This window comes from Anolis carolinensis, chromosome 1, assembly GCF_035594765.1.
Source record: "Anolis carolinensis isolate JA03-04 chromosome 1, rAnoCar3.1.pri, whole genome shotgun sequence".
Classification (NCBI taxonomy): Eukaryota; Metazoa; Chordata; class Lepidosauria; order Squamata; family Dactyloidae; genus Anolis; species Anolis carolinensis.
Genome location: NC_085841.1, coordinates 23,916,447 through 23,937,274, shown reverse-complemented (window position 1 = coordinate 23,937,274; position 20,828 = coordinate 23,916,447). Strand labels below are relative to the sequence as shown.

General features: G+C 40.4%; 1 protein-coding gene across 2 annotated transcripts in view; it reads left to right on the top strand.

The window, feature by feature from the left end:
- The window catches only part of prkce (protein kinase C epsilon), a 371,743-nt gene that overhangs the window by 238,615 nt on the left and 112,300 nt on the right, over positions 1-20,828 (top strand). For both annotated transcript variants that reach the window (XM_062971287.1, XM_062971291.1), the window contains exons 3-4: positions 16,825-16,984; positions 20,605-20,639. In XM_062971287.1, coding sequence (XP_062827357.1) covers positions 16,825-16,984; positions 20,605-20,639 — 195 coding nt within the window. The remainder of the gene's footprint in view (positions 1-16,824; positions 16,985-20,604; positions 20,640-20,828) is intronic.

The following is a 20,828-nucleotide window of genomic DNA, read 5'->3' as shown; positions in this document are numbered from 1 at the left end:
CTTCTTTCACCTTGGTTATAAGGCTCCTCAGCTCCTCCTCGCTTTCAGCCATCAAGTGATATTATCTGCATATCTGAATTTGTTAATATTTCTTCCAGCAATTTTAACTCCAGCCTTGGAGTCATAAAGCCCTGCACGTCACATGATGTGTTCTGCATGCAAGTTGAATATTGGGTCCGTGCCAAACTACAACTTTGAAGATTCCATAGCATTGAGCCATGGCAGTTAAAGCTGCATTAATTATATACTGTAAATGCAGCAGATGCCCATTAGACAGCAAGGTTTTTATGAATTCTAGTCACTAATACAATTTTCAAAATTACTTTCCATTGCGCAATATTCTAATGAAAGTAGATTTTCAGGCTTCAGTGTTCTACTTGTTTTAACAAGTTTCTGGAATAAATTTCTGGATTTTAAGAAGTTAGCACTACCCATGCATGTACAAACCAATGTTGCATTGTATATCTTTTTGTCGGGAAGTTTGTGATTATAAGAAACATTTCAAGTAGGTTTTCTCCCACACACACTGATTGATTCTTCCAAAGGGTTTTTACATATTTTGTATGAAAGTCAGCTCAATTGTGAAAGCTGTTGGGAAAGTGGCATTTAAGGCCTCAGTCCTTCAATAATTAAAAAGAAAAACATTGGATCTTGTTTTAATTGCCAGGCTAGAGTGACCCCCAGTGGTGTGTAAGAATAATTTGGATTGCTGACCTGGAGGGAAATGAATCACTTGTGTGGGCTTGAAGTAACAATTGTATAATTTGACTTCAGTATGAATCGTTTGCTATAAATAATCATATTTTGGTGTGCTTCTGGAGGGCTCATACAATGGCACAACTAGAGCTAGGAAGGAATTTTTGAGAAACCATTTCTGTAAATTGGAAAAAGTTTTCATCTGGATTGTTAGATGCTACATACATAGCTTTTTGTACATTTGTCAAGCTTCCACCATATTACAGCTGTTTTATATTCTCCAATTTTAGCGTTTCAGTATTTAATGGTCCTGCTGCCCAGCCTGTTCTCTTCATAATGTCCATCACATTTGCAGAAGGTCTACTACATACAATCAGATTTCCTGTCTCTTTCAAGGTTATTATTTCCATCCCTTAAATTTTATTATTCAATTAGGCAGACCTAGTCCAAGATATGTTCCTGCCTAAGGCAAAATACAGGATGTCCCTTCCTTGCATTACACATATTCAAGCCAACTGGACTGGCTATTGAATCTTCAGCACCAGTTATAGTTTTCTTTATCTCATCTGAAGACAGAAAGGTAGGTCTGGAGATGTACACAGACTACTGCTATGCAACAGAAAGAAGTAGGGGACAAGACTGCTGCCTTCTCCAGGTCAGATGTAGGAACTTTTTATGTCTTTATGTGCCTGTAAATTGACTCTGACTTAGGGTGATCCTAGTACCTTACTGTTTTCCTGGGCAGATTTATTCAAATGAAGTTTGGCATGGCTTTTCTCTTAGGCTGAGAAAGTGTGACTTGCCAAAGATCACCCAGTGGTCTTCCATGGCTGAAAGTGGTCTCAGACCAGGGTTTTCTGAAGTTCTAATCAAACCACTCTGCCACACTGCATGTCTACATTGACAATTTAATGCAGTTTAAAGGCAGCTTGAAAGGACGGTGTTTAAATGATGTATGCTCGGAATGTGCACAGCTGTTCACATTAAGGATTTTAAATATGAGAAGCAAAGTTTGGGATACTCCAGAAGTCAAAATGCACATCAGCGTGAGGTCAAACTGCATTCATTCTATAGTATAGATACTAGGCTTGCTCAAATAATTCGATTTCCCCGTTACCCGTTATTAATTTGTTACTTTCGTTTGTTTTGAAGCAATATACGGCCTTGATTGTCCACACGTCTGGATATTGCGGTTTCGAACCGTGAGAGGCCGTTTTTTGTTATGTCGTCGTTTTTTTAGTTAGGAAAAAAAGCTTTTGCAAATCACCCAAACTCCCACCATTCAGGCCCTTTCCTTTTGCCCCTCAGCAAAAGGGGCGTCACGGGCTCAGCCAATGGGAGGGGGCGAGGGGGAAGGAGGCCGAGGAGGAGGGGGGAAATGGCCGCCGCCGCCGCCTCGCCTCAGCTCAGACCTGGTGTCTCTCTGTGAGGCGGGAAGGCGGCGGATGGAGCCAGGAATGGAGAGACCGAGAGAGACAGAGACACACAGAGATGGAGGCTGGCGCGGGGCCTGGCGGTGAGGAGGAAGAGGCCCGGGATGCGAGGGGGTGTGGGCCAGGCCCGTCCTCGGCTGCTCCCGGGGAGGGAGGGAGGGAGGACTACGACTCCCAGGGGCCCAGATTCGCACCCTCCCTCCCCCCAATACAGGTCTCCATACGACGCTACATGAACTTGAATGGATACTGTGGTTGTGTTGTCGAAAGCTTTCATGGCCGGGATCACACTGTTGTGGTATGTATTCCGGGCTCTATGGCCATGTGCCAGAAGCATTCTCTCCTGACGTTTCACCCACATCTGTGGCAGACATACTCAGAGGTTTTGACGTCTGTGCGAAGCTAGGCAAGTGGGGTTTATATATCTGTGGAAGGTCCAGGGTGGGAGAAAGAACTCTTGTCTGTGGGAGGCAAGTGTGAATGTTGCAATTGGTCACCTTGATTAGCATTGAATAGCCTTGCAGCTTCAAAGCCTGGCTGCTTCCTACCTGGGGGAATCCTTTGTTGGGAGGTATTAGCTGGCCCTGATTGTTTCCTGTCTGGAATTCCCATTTTCTGGGTGTTGTTCTTTTACTGTCCTGATTTTAGCTTTTCTGTAGCTAAAAATGCATATAAAATTGATTCTATAGGGAGGATAAATGATTTGATTTCAACTCTTACAGCTTAGCTTTCTCTGCCAATAATGGTACCATACCAAACTAAACCTCCCAAGATTCTGTAGCAGTGAGCCATCTTGGATATTGTAAGGGATTATTATTATTATTATTATTATTATTATTATTATTATTATTATTAGACCTTGCTCCCAGGAAGGTGCCTTCGCTGTGGCTCCCAACTTATCTATCTCTACCTTTCCACATATTCTCCACATTGTGTGTATGTGTATGTATATTATATATACATGAGCCCCGATGGCGAAGTGTGTTAAAGCACTGAGCTGCTGAACTTGCAGACCGAAAGGTCCCAGGTTCAAATCCCGGGAGCAGAGTGAGTGCCCGCTGTTAGCTCCAGCTTCTGCCAACCTAGCAGCTTGAAAACATGCCAATGTGAGTAGATCAATAGGTACCGCTCTGGTGGGAAGGTAATGGCACTCCATGTAGTCATGCCGGCCACATGACCTTGGAGGTGTCTATGGACAACACTGGCTCTTGGGCTTAGAAATGGAGATGAGCACCAACCCCCAGAGTCAGACATGACTGAACTTAACGTCAAGGGATACCTTTACCTTTACCTATATATATATACACACACACACACACACATATGCAGGGACTATATCACACACACACCAATTTAACAAAGTTTCAGCCACAAAAACAAAGTTTCTGAAGTAGAACAATGACTTTCACAGTAAAGACAACCCAATTTAACAGGAAATAAGACTTTCAAACCAGGAACAGATTTCTGCAATTATTAAAAAATGGTTTATTATAAAAGCTATGAAAATTCGCCAAAACTCAGAGGATAAGGGAAACGTTCCAAATTTTGGTGAGCTATCAGTGTTAAATGTGTTCTACCACTGTACCAAGTTTGAAGAAGATCACTCAAAAAATGAGGGCGGGAGAGTCCTGTAAAATCTCCCCTCGTGCTGTTTTTTTTTGGCCACTGCGCATGCGCGTCCGCCATTAACGAATTAATTTCGAAAATAACGAATTTTCGTTAATTTCGAATTTTTTGGGGGGCAAAATTCGGAAATGACATCAGAAACGAAAAGCTGGCGCCCCCAGCTTTTGAAACGAGTTTAGAATCAATTTTTTCATGGATCGCTCAAGCCTAATAGATACACTTTTGGATACTAGGAATGGAACCTGGGATCTCCTGCCTACTAAGCATCCGTACATAATGCAAGTTAAGTTCTTTTAAAATGAGTACAGCTTAATTTCAGGAAATATGTCTGTAACTGAGATGTAACTTACAATAAAATGAAACTCTCACCTTCTCCAAAAGGTATTTTCCATGAATGTATCCTTTTCCGCAGCTGTATTAATATAGTGGTTTTTATGGCCAGGCAAGTGAATGTCTCACGGTGCTTTAACTTTGAAGTGAAATGAGGTGTGCTTGGCTCTCAGCCTTCCCTTTTAATATGTTTCAATATGTTCACATATTTTAATATGTACCAAATGCAATTGTGAGACTTGTTGGAAAGAATTATAACTGACGGAAGGGAAGGATTCTTAGCTGTTAGTTTTACATAAATATCTAATTCATAAAATTGTTAAAAGGCAGAATTTCTGAACACTGGGTAGAGGGAAAACATATGCTAAAGAGCAGGATTCCCCTAATTGAATAACAATCATTGCTGGGATCTTTTATAGCACTTACACAGTTTTGGAATTGCTGTTAGAAAAATTTCAACTGGTTTGAAAGCCTCTGGGAAGGGTTGCATTTACCGTGTAGCATTAATGTAGTTTGATACCACTTTAATTGGTATCTTTTTCATAGGAGATGTAGTTTGGTGAGGCACCACCACGCTTTGACAGAAAGGGCTACAAACCTTGTAAAACTACAACTTCCATAATACCATGGTATTGAGCCGGGGCAATTAAAGTAGTGTTAGGAGCTCTAGGTGGTGCAACGTATTAAAGCACTGAGCTGCTGAACTTGTGGACTGAAAAGTCACAGGTTCGAATCCGGGGAGTGGAGTGAGCACCAGCTGTTAGCCCCAGCTTCTGCCAACCTAGCAGTTCAAAAACGTGCAAATATGAGTAGATCAATAGGTACCGCTCCAGCAGGAAGGTAATGGTGCTTCATGCAGTCACGCTGGCCACATGACCTTGGAGGTGTCTACGGATAATGCCGGCTCTTTGGCTTAGAAATGGAGATGAGCACCAACCCCCAGATTCAGACATGACTGGACTTAATGTCAGGGGAAAACCTTTACCTTTACCTTAGACTGTATTAATTTTATAGTATAGATGCACCCATAAGCAGAGGTTGGAGTTTTCTCATTGTGAACAGCTCTTACTGTAATCTTCTATAGCACTTGTACAGTTTTAGAATTATTGTTAGTAAAAGAAGTACAAAAAGAATTTTATTTGAAATTTTTATGTTGTAAAAAAAAAACAATTTATTTGCAGCAAAAAATATAACTTGCCTGGAGGGGTCTGAGAGCCAAAAAAACTAGCCATGACCAAACTTTGCCTACCCTTGTTTTAGATTTGGAGGAAATGCACCAACATTGCTCTAGTAGAAATAGCACTAAAATGCATATAGATTGTCATGTGCAGAAGGGTGGGGTGATTTCACAGTCAGATACTGGACTGGGATGGGAAGAGAATGCTGGTTGGCTTCCGAGAAGCACAGTGAAAACCAAACTGGCAGATGTCCACATCCCCAGTTGTTGTACAATTATCTCATTGACCCTTGCAATTTGAGATGCACAAGCTCATCCCAGCTTAATTCAGAAATAAAACAAATACTCCCTGAAATTCATTTATTTCGTGAGCCAATCCAAACAAAGGTTACTAGGAATAATTTTCTGCATCGTTTTACTGAGATGTGAACCCTGAGATGTCATCGGCAAAGACTTGTTTGCTAGTGTTAAATGAAACCAGGAAAGTGCGAAAATGTGATGTTTTGTTGGAAAGGCCATCAACATGAAAGAGGAAGAAAGAAAGGCAGGCAAACAGAAAGCTAATCCGATATGATAGCCTGAGGTCCATTGCTATGTCCTGATCTAGTTGCTGAGGCAAAGGTGCTTCTACACTTCACACAGTTTGATACCACTTTAACTGCCATGACCCAATGCTGTTGTATCATGGGATTTGTATGTTTGTGAGGTGCCAACACTCTTTGGCAGAGAAGGCTAAAGACCTTGTACAACTACAACTCCTGTGATTCCACAGTATTGAGAATGGCAGTTAAAGTGGTATCAAACTGCATTAATTCTGTAGTGTAGATTGACCTATAGTCTAACATCTCCTTAATCCTTTGAGAATACGATCACTTTAGAAAAGACAAAGCTGCAAAAGATTTGGTCGGTATTTTGCAGGACAAGCTAATCTTTCAGCATTTTGCCCAGTGATAATTAGCTTCTAGTGCTAAATTACTTCATTTGTGCCCAGCCAGTTTGTTTTGATTTGATCTAATATATTTTGGCACTTCTCGGCTGGATCAGGGCTCATCACTAAATTTCTTCCCAAATTCCACCGGGCATGTAGCAAAAATTAAATTAAGCAATGATTTTTCATTACATCATTGATTTTGCTAGGCTCCAAGTGACTACTTGAGAGTTCCAAGAAACGGAGGTTGGAAAATTAGGTTACTGCGTATACCTGTTATTCAATATAAAAATTACAGCATGAATATTCCATGGCCAGCACCAATATAGAACAGGCTCTCTCATATGTTTTGTTCCTGGAAACACATATGGAAGAAAAGGAAATTTACAGGCATATTAATACTTGAAACAGCCCTCTTCTGAGTTAGACCATAGAGCTGTCTATTTCATTATGGTCTGATGGACCACAGCTTTCTTGTATTCTAACCCAATGGTTCTCGGCCTTTGGAATGACAGATATTTTTGGATTTAGCTCCCAAAGTTCGTTGCCATTGTCCATGATGTCTAGGACTTCTGGGGGTTGAAGATTAGATCAGCTGGAGGACTGGGGATTGAGAACTACAGCTCTAATTTGAGATCTGTGAACTGAAGTTTCAGAAGACTTAAGTTTGAGTCTATAATTTGAATATGCATTGAATATGTTGAATTGTTTTTAACTGTCAGTTTTAATACTGTTTATATTTAATTCTGTTTTAATGTTTGTATATTTGTATATATTAAATGGTGCACAAATGCTTTTATGTTTCGATACCTTGGATCCCCTTCAGGAGAGATGCAGTGAGATATAAATAAATAAATAAATAAATAAATAGATATGATCTGTCAACTGCAAAAGGCTAAACCTTACTGGGATCTGCACACACCATCCAAAAATACACCACACAGTCCTAAACACTTGGGAAGTGTTCGACTTGTGATTTTGTGATACGAAATCCAACATATACATCTCGTTTGCTGTGTCATATTCTGTCTTTGTGTCAATAATATGTCACCACCTGTACTCATAGACGCTATTATAAAATATTAAGCTAAATCTCACCTTTGATCCATCTCATCCACTGCTTCTTAAACTGTGGGTCCCAGCCCCAAATGTGGTTAGCTCAATGTTGAAGTCATGAAAAATTTGGCAATAGTAAAAGATTTCTGCATATCACCTAGTGGCAGTTGTAAACATCTGTTGTACAGTGTCAACAATGAACTCTGTAGAAGATGCTTCAGCTCTACTTCATAAAACGGAAATTAGCCTGTTTATCAAGTCTTGCCAATGCTGATATGTTACCAGTAAAAGTTTGGTTTTTATACCTATTTTTTTACCTTGTCTACATACCCTGGGTCACGTAAACATTTCTCGGGTGGAAAGGGGTCATGAATGGAAAAACGGTTGAGAAGCCCTGATCTAGCCGACAATGTCTTCGCTAACACATTACACATCACCAAAAAGAGAGTGTCATATAAAAGTGATATGTAATAACGGACTAGTTTCAATGGAAATGTAGAAATAATTATGGTAACTTAAAGAGACAGTTCCAGGGAGGTAGCAATGTTAATCTGCCACACTGAAATGAATGCAGAGTTTATTGATGGTGCCTTAAAAGCTCAAGCTTTATCTGGCATAAAAAGCATAAGCTTTTTTTATTGCAACCCACTTATCACATGCAGTGTTGCTTCTCTGAGCATATATTTATAACACATATTTTAGTGGGAGGAGATTGAAATGGGAAAAGAATAAAATATAATGAGCCATTGCTGGCAAAAGTGGACATATATCACATTTGAGGATGAACAAGTGCATGATCTGCTTCTTTTTGTCTTTTTATAGGTATATTTTGTCTATATACTTGACACATTGTAATTAATAGAACCAACAATTATTGAATTGCCTTCATCCTCCCTCCCAAAAAAGGTTAGTTGAGGTTTTCCCATCCTACAAAACCGTTGTTACTATTTTTTCTTTAATCAAAACAGACAATTTATCCATTGCTGCTAAATCATTAAATTCAATAATTAATAATTAGTAGATATTAAATCCATTCAGTCACAGAAATGCAATTGAAATAAAAATTGATATGCCACATTTGCCCATCCTTGAAATTAGGAATTTCCCTGAGTTTGTAAGGTAGTGACAACACTATTGTTGCTGTTATTATTTTTGCATTCTGTATTAGCTTGTTGTATTTATTAGGTCAACCAAAAGGGTATAAAAATATATTTATGCAAGCAAATGTTCAGATCTTGTCATCAGGTTTAATCTTAAAAACATGATGTCTTCATGGTGTTTTGAGACAGAATGATGGATGGATGATCTGACATGTAAATGAAGCTTTAACAGATGTTTTGACAGTTTTGAGTCTCAGAGTATGAATGTTATTTTTTGTTGTTGTGTGCCTTCAAGTCATTTCCTATTTATGGTGTCTCTAATGTAAACCTGTCATAGGATTTTCTTGGTCAGATGCTTTCAGAGAGTTGTTTGAAACTGAGCAAGTACATCTTGTTGAAGGTCACCTAAAAGGCTTCCATAGCCAATCAGAGATTCCAACCCTAGTCTCCAAAGAGATTTGAGTAGGCTCCGAAGTCACAGTCAGATATCAAGAACACTACACTACACGGGTTTCCACTATGGGGGCAACAAAAGCAGAAGAAAAATGACCTTCTGTTACCAAAAATATAAATCTAGCTGTAAACTCAGAACAGTATTCAACCTGGAGCAGAATACTTTATCAGTGGAAAACAGACATAATTTCTAAACTTTGGGATCAGACTGGATGTTGACCAATTGAAGGACAATATATCAGAGCTGTAAAAATCCCAGTTGATGTCTGCTTCTACACAATTCATTCTCCATCCAAGAAAATCCCAGCTTTAGGATTAATTAAATGTAAGAGGAGAGTAACCTCTCCTCTTACATCAAGAGAGGGCAAAACTTGACTTTAGGGTTGGAATCATTTATCTCCTTGCAAGTTATCTTTTACTGGCTCCATCCTTTTTGCCCGATGATCCCATAGACACGTTTTGAAAACAAAAGAGTAGAAGTCCAAGAACAGTAGCTTTGTTCATAAACAGGTTGAAAATGCTCCCACAACCCCTTAACCCCACTCCCAATCAAAAGTGCAAGGTGGGCCAAGAGTCGCAAAGGAGTTTTAATACTTAATCACCTGTATGTTCTTTGTTTTTAAGTTACAATACCATAGTATCATGTACAGTATATATATGAAATAACATTACATTACATGTAAAAATCATTTTGAATCTTTCCCTTTCCTTCCGCAACTACTGCCTGCGGGCTGAATGTGGCCCTCCAAGGCCATTGATCCGGCCCTTGCCCTAAGCTTTAGAGTTAGCATTGCTCTAAGTCTGAAATGACTTGAAGGCACACAACAACAACAATCCCAATTAACTTGGCTATCTCATCAGCCAAAAGCAGTCCCATACTTCCCACTGTCAGGACCCAGGCTGCAGAGCACCAATAACCATACGCAGAGGCCAGAATCTATCTAATATCTTTATTAAAGAAATATATAAAGTCAATAAAAACAAGTGTGGAATATAGTTCAGAAGTAGACCTTTCAGGAAAGGTCAAATATAGTCCAGAAAAACAATGCCCAATATATGATATTAAAGTCCAAAGTTATAATCCACTTCACCGAAACACACACTATTTGGCAAGCAATAGTGTGGGGAACTGTCCATAGTCTTTGAGGCTTAAGGTAAATCCGAATCAAAGGGAAACAAGGCTGGAATCTGAGAAGCAGGGTCCGTGGTTTAAAACACAAGGCAAGGCAAAACTTGAGACTTGGCAAGGTCCAACTTGAAACAAGGCAATCGTGGAACAAGAACTGAGTCCATAGAAATCCGTGGAACAAGGCAGGGCTGGGAACTTGATTCAGGAGCTGGGAACTGGAGTACGAAGTCTACACACGATCTCACTCCTCGAGCTGACGAACTGACTCCGCAAGGAATCCTTTGTGGCCAACATCTATATAGGATCTTGTTTTCCCGCCAAAGCACACTTTCTCTGGGGAACAAGAACCGAAACCTATACTGTCCAGATGCAGGACTCCTTAAACTTTCCCAAGGGAAACAGACTTAATCATCTAATTGTCTGGCAGCTATCCTGGCGCTTCGGCGAGTCGCCTCCCGAGCGTGTCTATCTTGATTATAATAAAGGCGGCGAGAAAATGGGGAAGATTTCTGCTCAAGGCTTGTTTGGCTGACTTCTTGTGGGCAAACATCCTGCAGCTGCAAGGGCTCCAAATCTGGCAGAAACGGTGGGAAACCCAAGTTTTCCTCTTCATCTGTCACAACAGTACTAGGAACGGGACTACATGGCCCATGAGTCATCACACCCATTGAAATACTGGTAAGTTTGTGTTGGTTAAAATTGTCCTACATTTTAAATATTCTAGCATTTTTTGCACTACAAATAAGACATGTGAAGTGTGCATACGAATTCCTTCTAACTATCGTCTGTCCCCTAGCAGTCTGAGGAATTGTAAACGAGCCTCGGTTTAAAAGGTTTGAGGCTATAGAAGTAGTCCAGTAAAGTTACCAGAGTCAAAACAGGAGGTATTTTGAATATCTCTGCAGATGAGAGAATTTAAGTAGTTATTGCATTTCATGCAACCAAGTAACACTTACTAAAATTGCTTATTCTACATAAGCCTAGACTTCAGTCACTGCGTGTTGAAAAAATATTTACTCTGGGGGCTTAGTACAATGAGTGGACCATCCAGGAGATATAAAATTGGCTTTCGGACACTTGGAAAGTGCTTGTTTCAAGTTGCATGTACTCCCTGAAACTAGTGTTGATTAGTTCCTGTCGTTCTTCTGCTCTCCACCCCACCACCAAGCTAGGGAGATAAATATTTGGGGGGGGGGGGGAGAATGTGAGAGCTGTATCTGACTCAGTGAAATATAACACAGCTGGAAGTAGCAACACAGAAACAACATTGATTTGCTTTGAAGGTAAAGTCTCAGCTGGAGCCAAAAAGTTGTATGCATGATCTCTTTGCATATTGAGCCTCCCAGCAGTATTTGGTTTAATACAATAGCTGAAGATGAAAAAGAATTGGTTGCCTACTCCTTTTATTAAGAAACCTGACTCCCTTCAGTATACAGAAGGAGCATCACAAAAAGAAAAAGAAAAAAAGTTATGATCAATGCTTCTCCTGTATCTGTCGTGCTGTCTCTTGTTTGCCTAAATGAAACTCAAGCAAATATGCTGAATGTTTGACATTTGAAAGCAGATACGCTGATGGAATCACTTGTTCCTCATCTTGAGAAATAATTTCTATCTGATGCAGAGGCCATGCTGATACTTCATACTTGTGCGCTTGCAATTTGCAGTGAAGCCCTACAGTTTAATTAAGAGGCAGGGCAAAAGTGATTATTTAGCTACGACCAATTCACGTCAGTTGCTGTAGTCAAGCAGTGTACCACAGTGACAATTTTATTGGTAGAAAACCGCTCCCTGAAATCTGTGTCCAGGGATTGTGTGAGATGTAGTCCTCCTAAAGCGAACATTTTCAAAGCAAAGCATTGGCATTGGATGCTGGGGTTGCAGTACCGGTGCAAGAGACCAACATTTCAGGGATCCTCCTTCCTTTTCCACATCGCAGCTGCCCTCAATGCAGCCACCTAGGTGAGAATTGGTCTATGATTTCTGTAATATAACGAGATACTGTACCTATTGCATATCTGGGTAACAACACCTGCACAAGTTCCCTCTTCAGCACAAACATTAAAGTTCAAGAAGCAGCCTTCAGTTTTCGTTCTTGCAACCCTAGCCATGTCATCTACATCTTGAAACGGGGTCCTAGGCCAAGATCTTTGGCAGGGGGTTCTATCTATTGGTACAGGTAAAATATTTATTTATTTATTTACAATATATATATATATATCCCGCCTTTCTCTACCCCGAAGAGGACTCAAGGCAGTTTACAAACAGCACCTGTGCAGTGCTTTGGGCATAAAACAAACATGAATAAAATTATTTAAATTAAAACAGACATAAAACATAATTAAATACATTCCAATATGCGACACGTCATACAAATAAAAGCTGTTCCATAATCCATTGCACGATTTCCAGATAAAATTATTGCACTGCACTATTTATCCTACAGCCACGTTTTTACTCTCTTTCTAAAGGCTAGGAAGGAGGGGGCTGATTTGATATCACTAGGGAGGGAGTTCCGCAGCCGGGGGGCCACCATTGAGAAGGCCCTGTCTCTCGTTTCCACCGGTCGCGCTTGTGAAGGAGGTGGGATTGAGAGCAGGGCCTCCCCTGATGATCTTAAACTCTGAGGTGGTTCATAGAGGGAGATACTTTGGACGGGTAGGCTGGGCCGGAACCATTTAGTTCGTAAAGGCAGCAGGATGCTCTATTGCAGGCCTGCACAACCTGAGGCCTCCAGGTATTTGGGTCCCCAACTCCCAAAAGCTCTAGATAGATTGTCCAATGGCTAGAAATGTTGTGAGCTGAAGTCCAAACACCTGGAGAGTCACAGATTGTGAAGGCATGCTCTACATTTGGAATAAAATAGCTCAGTTTTAATTATGGCACAAAAGCAATATTTATATTTTAAAACTATACAGATTTACATAATAAAAACCTACAGTAATATCAAAAATGATCTCAAAGTATATTTATGAACTTTTGCCAATGCAAAATTTTCAATAACTTAAAATCCGCTTGCTTAGCTAAATCATTTTTGATGCATGAATAACTAAATAATGAAGTCACTCTTGAATAGTTGTGCTTCTTTGCCATGTTTTCAACAAATTTGCCAGTCTGCTGAACGATCTTTCAGCTGAAGAAACAGTAACTTTAGAGAGTTCATTTTGCCTTGTTCACCTGTACAAGTAATTGCTTTATTTTGTGTGCTATAGTTTTTATTGTGTTTTTTAACTCAAAAAGCAACCGATTTTCTTTTTAAAGGTATTAAATCAGGCACATGCTGTCCATCCACATAAATAAGGGTATGAATGGTCATAAATCACAAAGACGAAACAACAATTCCATTCGAGGAGAAGATGAGCCTGGTTAGCCCCCCCCCCCCCACCTTTGTGGGAATTCTGCTGCCACCATTGTTGCAGTTTCTGTCATAGGCCTACCGTGTTTTCCCGAAAATAAGACAGTGTCTTATATTAATTTTTGCTCCCAAAGATGCTCTAGGTCTTATTTTCAGGGGATGTCCTTTTTTCCATGAAGAAGAATTCACATTTATTGTTGAACAAAAAAAAAAAAAGAAAGAAAATTTATTATATACTTTACAGTAGTTGTCACCACAAACCAGCATAACCAGTCAAAATGTGAATCCTATCAAGAATTTCTTGTTACTACCATTATTTCCATGTACAACACTCTATGGTACGTACATTTACCAATCCTGCATGCTCTGGTGATCTGTGCTAGGTCCTACTTTTGGGGGAGGCCTTATATTTAGCAATTCAGCAAAACTCTACTAGGTCTTATTTTATGGGGATGTCTTATTTTAGGGGAAACAGGGTATATCTGCTGCCAGTGTTGCAATCTTCTTGTCCTCCTCCTTGTGATCCCTGCCCAAGCAATTCCCTATCTAGGGGAGTTGCATTGGGCTGAGGAAAATGGCAGCACCACTGGCTCAGAGGGCTTCTCCAATGGAAAGGTGCTACCTCTTGGCATAGCCAACAAAGGACTTCATCAGACAGAGCAGGGAGAAATAGGGGAAAGTGGAGGGAACCATCTTATTCCGTTTGCTCCCATCTTTCCCCATCTTGTGGGATGGCCAGCGATCCCACGTCCTTGCCACGTTGATGTCCGTCTTTCTCCCACTTTCTCCCATCTTAAAGCTATTTGGAGTCCTGACTCCTGAGAACGAGTGTAGGACACCGTTTCCCACTGGAAATGCCCTTACGTCATGTGATGGCCTCCATGGGTGTTCCCATGGGGCTCCTTTTCCACAGTGCATGGAAGCAGAGCACTACACCCATCTGATGAGGAACAAAGTCTCAGGTAAGCCATGTGAAGGAATTGCTAGTTCCATGGCTAATCATCTCAGCCCACTTTGAACTAATGCTGGGCTGAGGGGGTTGTGGTACTGCCTTGATTATGCTGCACATGGCTAAGAAAATGGAATGGTGTCCTCTACTGTCACAGTTTCTGCTGCGTATCACCCACAACATATTGCTAAGGGCCATATCATCACCCTCCTCCTCATCTTTGCTGCTCCCACTTCTTTCATTTAGCCTACAATAGCCTTTGCTAGCCATGCTGTGTCGCATCATCCATTCTCCTGAGTTCCACACTTTGCCTTTTACTACATTTGAGAGAAAAAAAACCCGAGATGGGAATAGGGAAAGGAAATGTAGATTATTTTAAAGAATGAGGGCAAATGACAAAGCATGGCCACCTTGCTTAAAAGTAGCACAATTGCAAAGGATGCCTTTGTCCTTTTCTGTCGTGTTTGCCGAATAGCCAGACGCAGGAAGAATGACCTTTAAGGATTATAATTCTTAGAAAGCCAAGCTTTGAAAATATCAGAGGTTAATTCAGATCTTCTATGCTGCTTAGTAAACAGAGCCTACACCTGTTACTCTTATCTGTGTTGCTAACAGGCCCATTTATTCAAGCCGTTGCTGAGTGGAGATAACTCTGGAGAAAATGTTAAGCACACATTTATGTTATTGTATTGATTTGTTTATGGGGTATATTCATGCATCCCTGGAAAATTGGAATGTATTTGTATGATTTTGTGGAAAGGGTCTTTTCAGTGTTCTGATTATGTAAAGCTTTTCGATCCCATTCAAAGCATCTGTGATGCAGTGGACTGAAGCATTGGCTGCATGTGGCTGACATGGAAAAGCAGCATATCCTCCCTCCCTACCTTTATCCAGGCAGAATTCTGGGACGTATAATGCATTGTTTATGTGCATTGTATTGGAATGGAATTGCAGATTTCACACTGTATTCAGATTATCTGGAAGATGGTGGGCTCTTCCAACTATGCAGTTATAGCACTATGATTCCACACAAATTGCCATGGCAACAGCCAATGGAATCCTGGGGTTTGTAGTTTGGTGAGGCACTAAAGGCTGGGAATTCTAAGTGTCTCACTCCTCACTACTTTCTTTATTTCGACAAATACCTTTTTATTTAATGCTTTCAATTGGTATTTGCAGAAGGAAGTTTTCAAGGGGATGTGATATATTTTGATCTTTACTGTTCTTAATTTTTATTGTTTAAAATATTTCAATTGGATCATCTTATTTTTAAAAAATCGAATTACATATTATGTTTGCTATAGGATCAGCCCTCCATATTTGCTGCAGTTAGTGCCACAGGACCCACACGAAAATGAAAAACAGTGAATCAAAAATGGCTATCTTTATACTTGAGAGAAAACTTTTCCAGGAATCCCTATGTTTTTGAGCATGACTTTATGTTCAACTTCTGCTGGAAGTGGATAATAAATTCACCCTGGATGACTTAGACAGGGCTCCACAACCTGCGGCCCTCCAGGTGTTTTAGTTTTCTCTCAGAATTCTTGACCATTGGTCAAGCTGGCTAGGCAGTGGTTCTCAACCTGTAGGTCCCCAGGTGTTTTGGCCTACAATTCCCAGAAATCCCAGCTAGTTTACCAGCTGTTGGGATTTCTGGGAGTTGAAGGCTAAAACATGTGGGGACCCACAGGTTGAGAACCACTGGGCTAGGGCTTCTGGGAGTTGGAGTCCCAAACACCTGGAGGGCTGCGGGTTGTGGAGGCCTGCCAGTGCCTAGAGATTTCTAGAAAGATATTCTCTAGGTCCTCCAGCATCACTCTGTGGTCGTCTTCCATTAGAGCAGTGTTTCTCAGACCCTGCTCCTCCAGTTGTTTTGGACTTCCTCTTAAAGAGCTAGGTATGTTTAGCTTGCAGACGAGAAGATTGAGAGGAGACAAGATAGCCATGTATAAATATGTGAAAGGATAACATAAGGAAGACGGAGTAGACTTGGAAACTAGGACTCTGAGCAATGGGTTCAAAATACAGGAAAGGAGATTTCATCTGAACATTAGGAAGAACTTCCAGAATATAAGATCTGTTCAGCAGTGGAACTTTCTTCTTCGGAATGTGGTGGAAGCTCCTTTTAAACAGAGGCTAGATGGCCATCTGTCAGGGGTACTTTGTGCTTTTCCTGCATGATAGAGACAAGATGGCCCATGTGGACTAGATGGGCTGTATGTTCTCTTTCAGATCTATGAATCTATCACCCATCTTACCACCTGCTAGGAATTGTGGGAGCTGGAGTTCAGAACACCTGGAGGAGCAGAGTTTGAGAAACAGTGCATTAGAGATTCATACAGACATTTTAATCAAATCTGTGAATAATCAAAAGTCAAACATACAAATGTAGAGGGCCAACTGTAATTTTTTCAGTTTATATTGTAAACTGCCTTTGGTCCTCTATTGATGGAAAGACAGAATACAAATTAAATACATGAATATTTACCTGTTTTGGTTCACAGCTTTTTGCGTCTGGAAAGTTTTCATGTCGATCTCCTTCTGTTTACCTTCTATTTTCCTTCCTCCCTCCCTCTCTCTCACTTCTCTATCCAGCACCCAAAGACAATGAAGAACGAGTCTTTAGGGAGCGGATGCGCCCCAGGAAGCGCCAAGGGGCAGTGCGACGCCGGGTCCACCAGGTTAACGGGCACAAGTTTATGGCCACCTATCTTAGACAACCAACGTATTGTTCACATTGTCGAGACTTTATATGGTAAATAAATTATAAGGAATAATTTCTTTTGTTGACTGGTATGTATTTGCATGCTAGTGTTATTGTTAGCTATCATTTTGGTCGGATAGCTTTCTGGAGAAAATAGCTCAATCACCGTGGTTCTTATCAGTGATCATTATCATTAGCAAACGTATATTATAGACCTCAAATTTTAACACTTTGTAGCAGTGAGGTGAAATTAGGCTGTAATCATAGTTGAATTATGTGGAAAATGAAACACAGTCAATACAGAGGATTTATTTTGGCCTAAACACTCTAGTCACTGAGGCCGTACCTACACTGCCCTATAGGACCGGGCTGTGGCGCAGGCTGGAAAGCAAGCCAGCTGCAACAAATCAACAAATCACTCTGACCAAGAGGTCATGAGTTCGAGGCCAGCCCGGTACCTGCGTCTTGTCTCTGTCTCTGTTCTATGTCATGGCATTGAATGTTTGCCTTTATGTGTGCAATGTGATCCGCCATGAGTCCCCTTTGGGGTGAGAAGGGCAGATTATAAATGCTGCAAATAAATAATAAATAATGCAGTTTGAACTTCATTGAACTGGATTGTACACCATATACAGTAATTTAGTTCAATGCAGTTATTTTGCATTCTGAAACTGGATTATATGTCACTGCAGATGGGGCCGAAGAGTCCATTCACACTACACAGTTATAACACTATGATTCCACTTGAACGGCATGATTGAACCCTATGGAATCCTGGGATTGTAGTTTAAAGAGGTACTAGAACTCTCTTGCTGAAAAGTTTAAATGCTCCTTCCTGCATTGCAAATCACAGTCTTCTGTGGAATGTTGCCATAGCAATTAAAGTGGAATAATAGTGCTGCAGTTGTGTAGTATGAATGGCACCATCTTATATTTGAAGCTAAGCAAATTCTGGCCAATCTAGCTTCAAGGAAGTTAGTTCTTGGAAGGGGGACTGCCAAGAAATACCAGGTACTGTAAGCTATATTTCAGAGGAAGGAAATTTCATAAAGTTACCATTTGTTTGATAAGTTAAAACAGGTATGGTCAAACTTCAGCCCAACAGATGTTTTGGACTTCAACTCCCACAATTCCTAACAGTCGGTAGGCTGTTAGGAATTGTGAGAGTTGAAGTCCAAAACACCTGGAGGGTCCAAGTTTGCTCATGCCCAAGTTAAAATGTCCACAGCCTATTAAATTAGTGGTGACTGCAACTGGATTATATGTCAGTGTAGATCCAGCCATAGTCTTATCTCAAACAAGATCTGATTTACCAAAACTTTGCTGATGAGTACTACTGAAAAACAATTTGTAGTCCCTTGTACTGTACTTGTTTTGTTTGAAAGGGCACTTTTGAAAAAATTTTTATTGTCTATATATCACCCCATGGCTCTGATTTAACAGAAGTATATAAAAATAAGAAAGTAAGAGATTGTGAGAGTTGTAAGGAGGTGAGTAATTCGTTTATCGTTTCCTTTAAGCACTAAAGCAAAGGAGGAAAAAACAACCAAGTATTGTCCAAACATTATCCTGTATTACATCCAATATACAGGCATATGTGCACCCATTAATTACTAAGTTCTCCAAACCTTAACAATACAATGAATCTTTTCTGACTGGCCATGGAAACACACACAGCTTCTTCTGTCATATAATCATGGTTTTGTGTTTTTTTTGGGGGGAAGGGATATTTCAGGGGGAAAAAAACTTGAAGTGCCAAGAATCCATTAGAACTTGACATTTCAACAAAGAATAGCTTGGTGGCATTTTATAAAACGTAGGAGGGGAAAAAGCAAGAGCTAGTTTCAACTGTGAGAATTCCATCTGTGCAGCCAAGAGAAGATTGTCCTGAAATAAATAGGAATGCAGCAAGCATGACCCTCCATACAATTTATTTGCCCAGTTCTGAAATGCTGATGGTTGCGTTTGGGGTCATTGCAAAAGGAGGGATTCAATACCTTCTTGGGCACAGCTCCACCTCTATAGGCACTGATTGTCTGGATATTCATGCCCACCGAAAGCAGCTTTGGCTACCAACCACCATCTTAACATACTGCCCAAAATCTATGCTCACCTAGCAATACTGTTTCATTGTGGCCTCGCTTAGTCTATTTTTCTTATGTTGAAATATGATGTGGCAGCTTTAAAAGCCAATGTTATTCTAGGCTACATCAATAGGAACATAGTGTTAAGACTGAGGAAAGTCATAGTCCCAGTCTGTTTTGTTTTGGTCAGACGTCACCTGGAATAACACTGTGTCCAGTTCTGGTCATCACAATTCAGAAAGGATATTGACCAGCTGGAATGTGTCCAGAGAAAGATGGCCAAAATGATCAAAGGTTTGGAAACCAATCCCTTTGAGGAATGACAGGGAGCTGGGTTTAGCTTGGAGAAGAGAAAACTGAGAGAGGATGTGATAGCTATATTTGAAAGGATGTCACATTGAGTAGGAAACAAGTGTGTTTTCTGCTCCTTTGTAGAGTAGAACACAATGGAGCAATGAATTCAAATGACAGGAAAAATATTCTACCTAAACACCAGGAAGAACTTTCTAATGGTAAGAACTATTCAGCAGCTCGCAAGCCTCAGCCAGATGGAGGGACATGGCTTCCTACATGGCTTCATTCATGCTACCTGCCTCCCTCATGTGCTATACCTGTACTGTTGGATGCATTACATTCAAGGGCAAATCCAATTTTTGTAATGTGCACCTTCAAAATTGAAGTGTTGATTACATTTGATGTTTGTTATACTTTAGTAAATACGGTCATAAAACCTTCCTTATTTATAGATATTTTCAGTGATCCTCTAGCAGACTTTCAACTGCAGAGGATTTAGTACTCGCAACTTCCAAGTGTAATGCCTCCCTCTTATTTAGGTTTATGTATGTGGTAATTTATGGGGCCATGGTGACGCAGTGGGTTAAACCGCTAGGCTGCAGAACTTGCTGACCGGTGGTCTGAATCTGCAGGACAGAGTGAGCTCCCGTTGTTAGCCCCGGCTTCTGCCAACCTAGCAGTTCAAAGGTAACGGCACTCCATGCAGTCATGCCGGCCACATGACCTAGGAGGCATCTACAAACAACGCTGGCACTTCAACTTAGAAATGGAGATGGGTACCAACTCCCAGGGTCAGACACAACTAGACTTAATGTCAAGGGGAAACCTTTACCTTTACCTATCTGATAATTTATAAACTTTTCCCAGCACTGCCAAGTACTTCATAGCTTTATTTACTCAATTCTCTTTCATTATTGATGAGAGTTTGTTAGTCATTTAATTTTTTTTCAGTTGTACTCATTGGTTTTATCCCCCCGCCCAGTTTTGTGCACAGATTTCTGGCTGCCAGAATCATATAATCATATCACTCTTTAATTGGAAATCTTAATGTGCTCATCAGGAATACCCAAGATAAATAGTTCTGGTTTCAGTTTATCTTCATCTTAAATATATCTTGAAGTGTATCTTTGTATCTGTCTCCAAAATTTTATCTCCTCTTATTCAGCACATGTTGGAGAATGTGCCTTCGTGTGGTCTGCACTTCCAACATGTATTCTGTAATTCTTTATATATTTTGGATAGTTTTTCTGTTCTCATTTTCTAATTTGTTCTCTCATGTCTTCTCATTCACAGGGGAGTAATAGGAAAGCAAGGGTACCAATGTCAAGGTAAGGAGTTCACATTGCACTTCTCAATGAAATATGTAAGGCTTATTTGCCATGTCTTTACATAAGTGATAGGGTTATTTGCCGTCTATGTTCTTGTTAATTCATCTGACTCCGTTGTGTGCCTTGCAGCCAGTCATAGAGCTTGCAAATATGTGCTGCAAGTTATGATGGTAATGGGTTATATTCCCT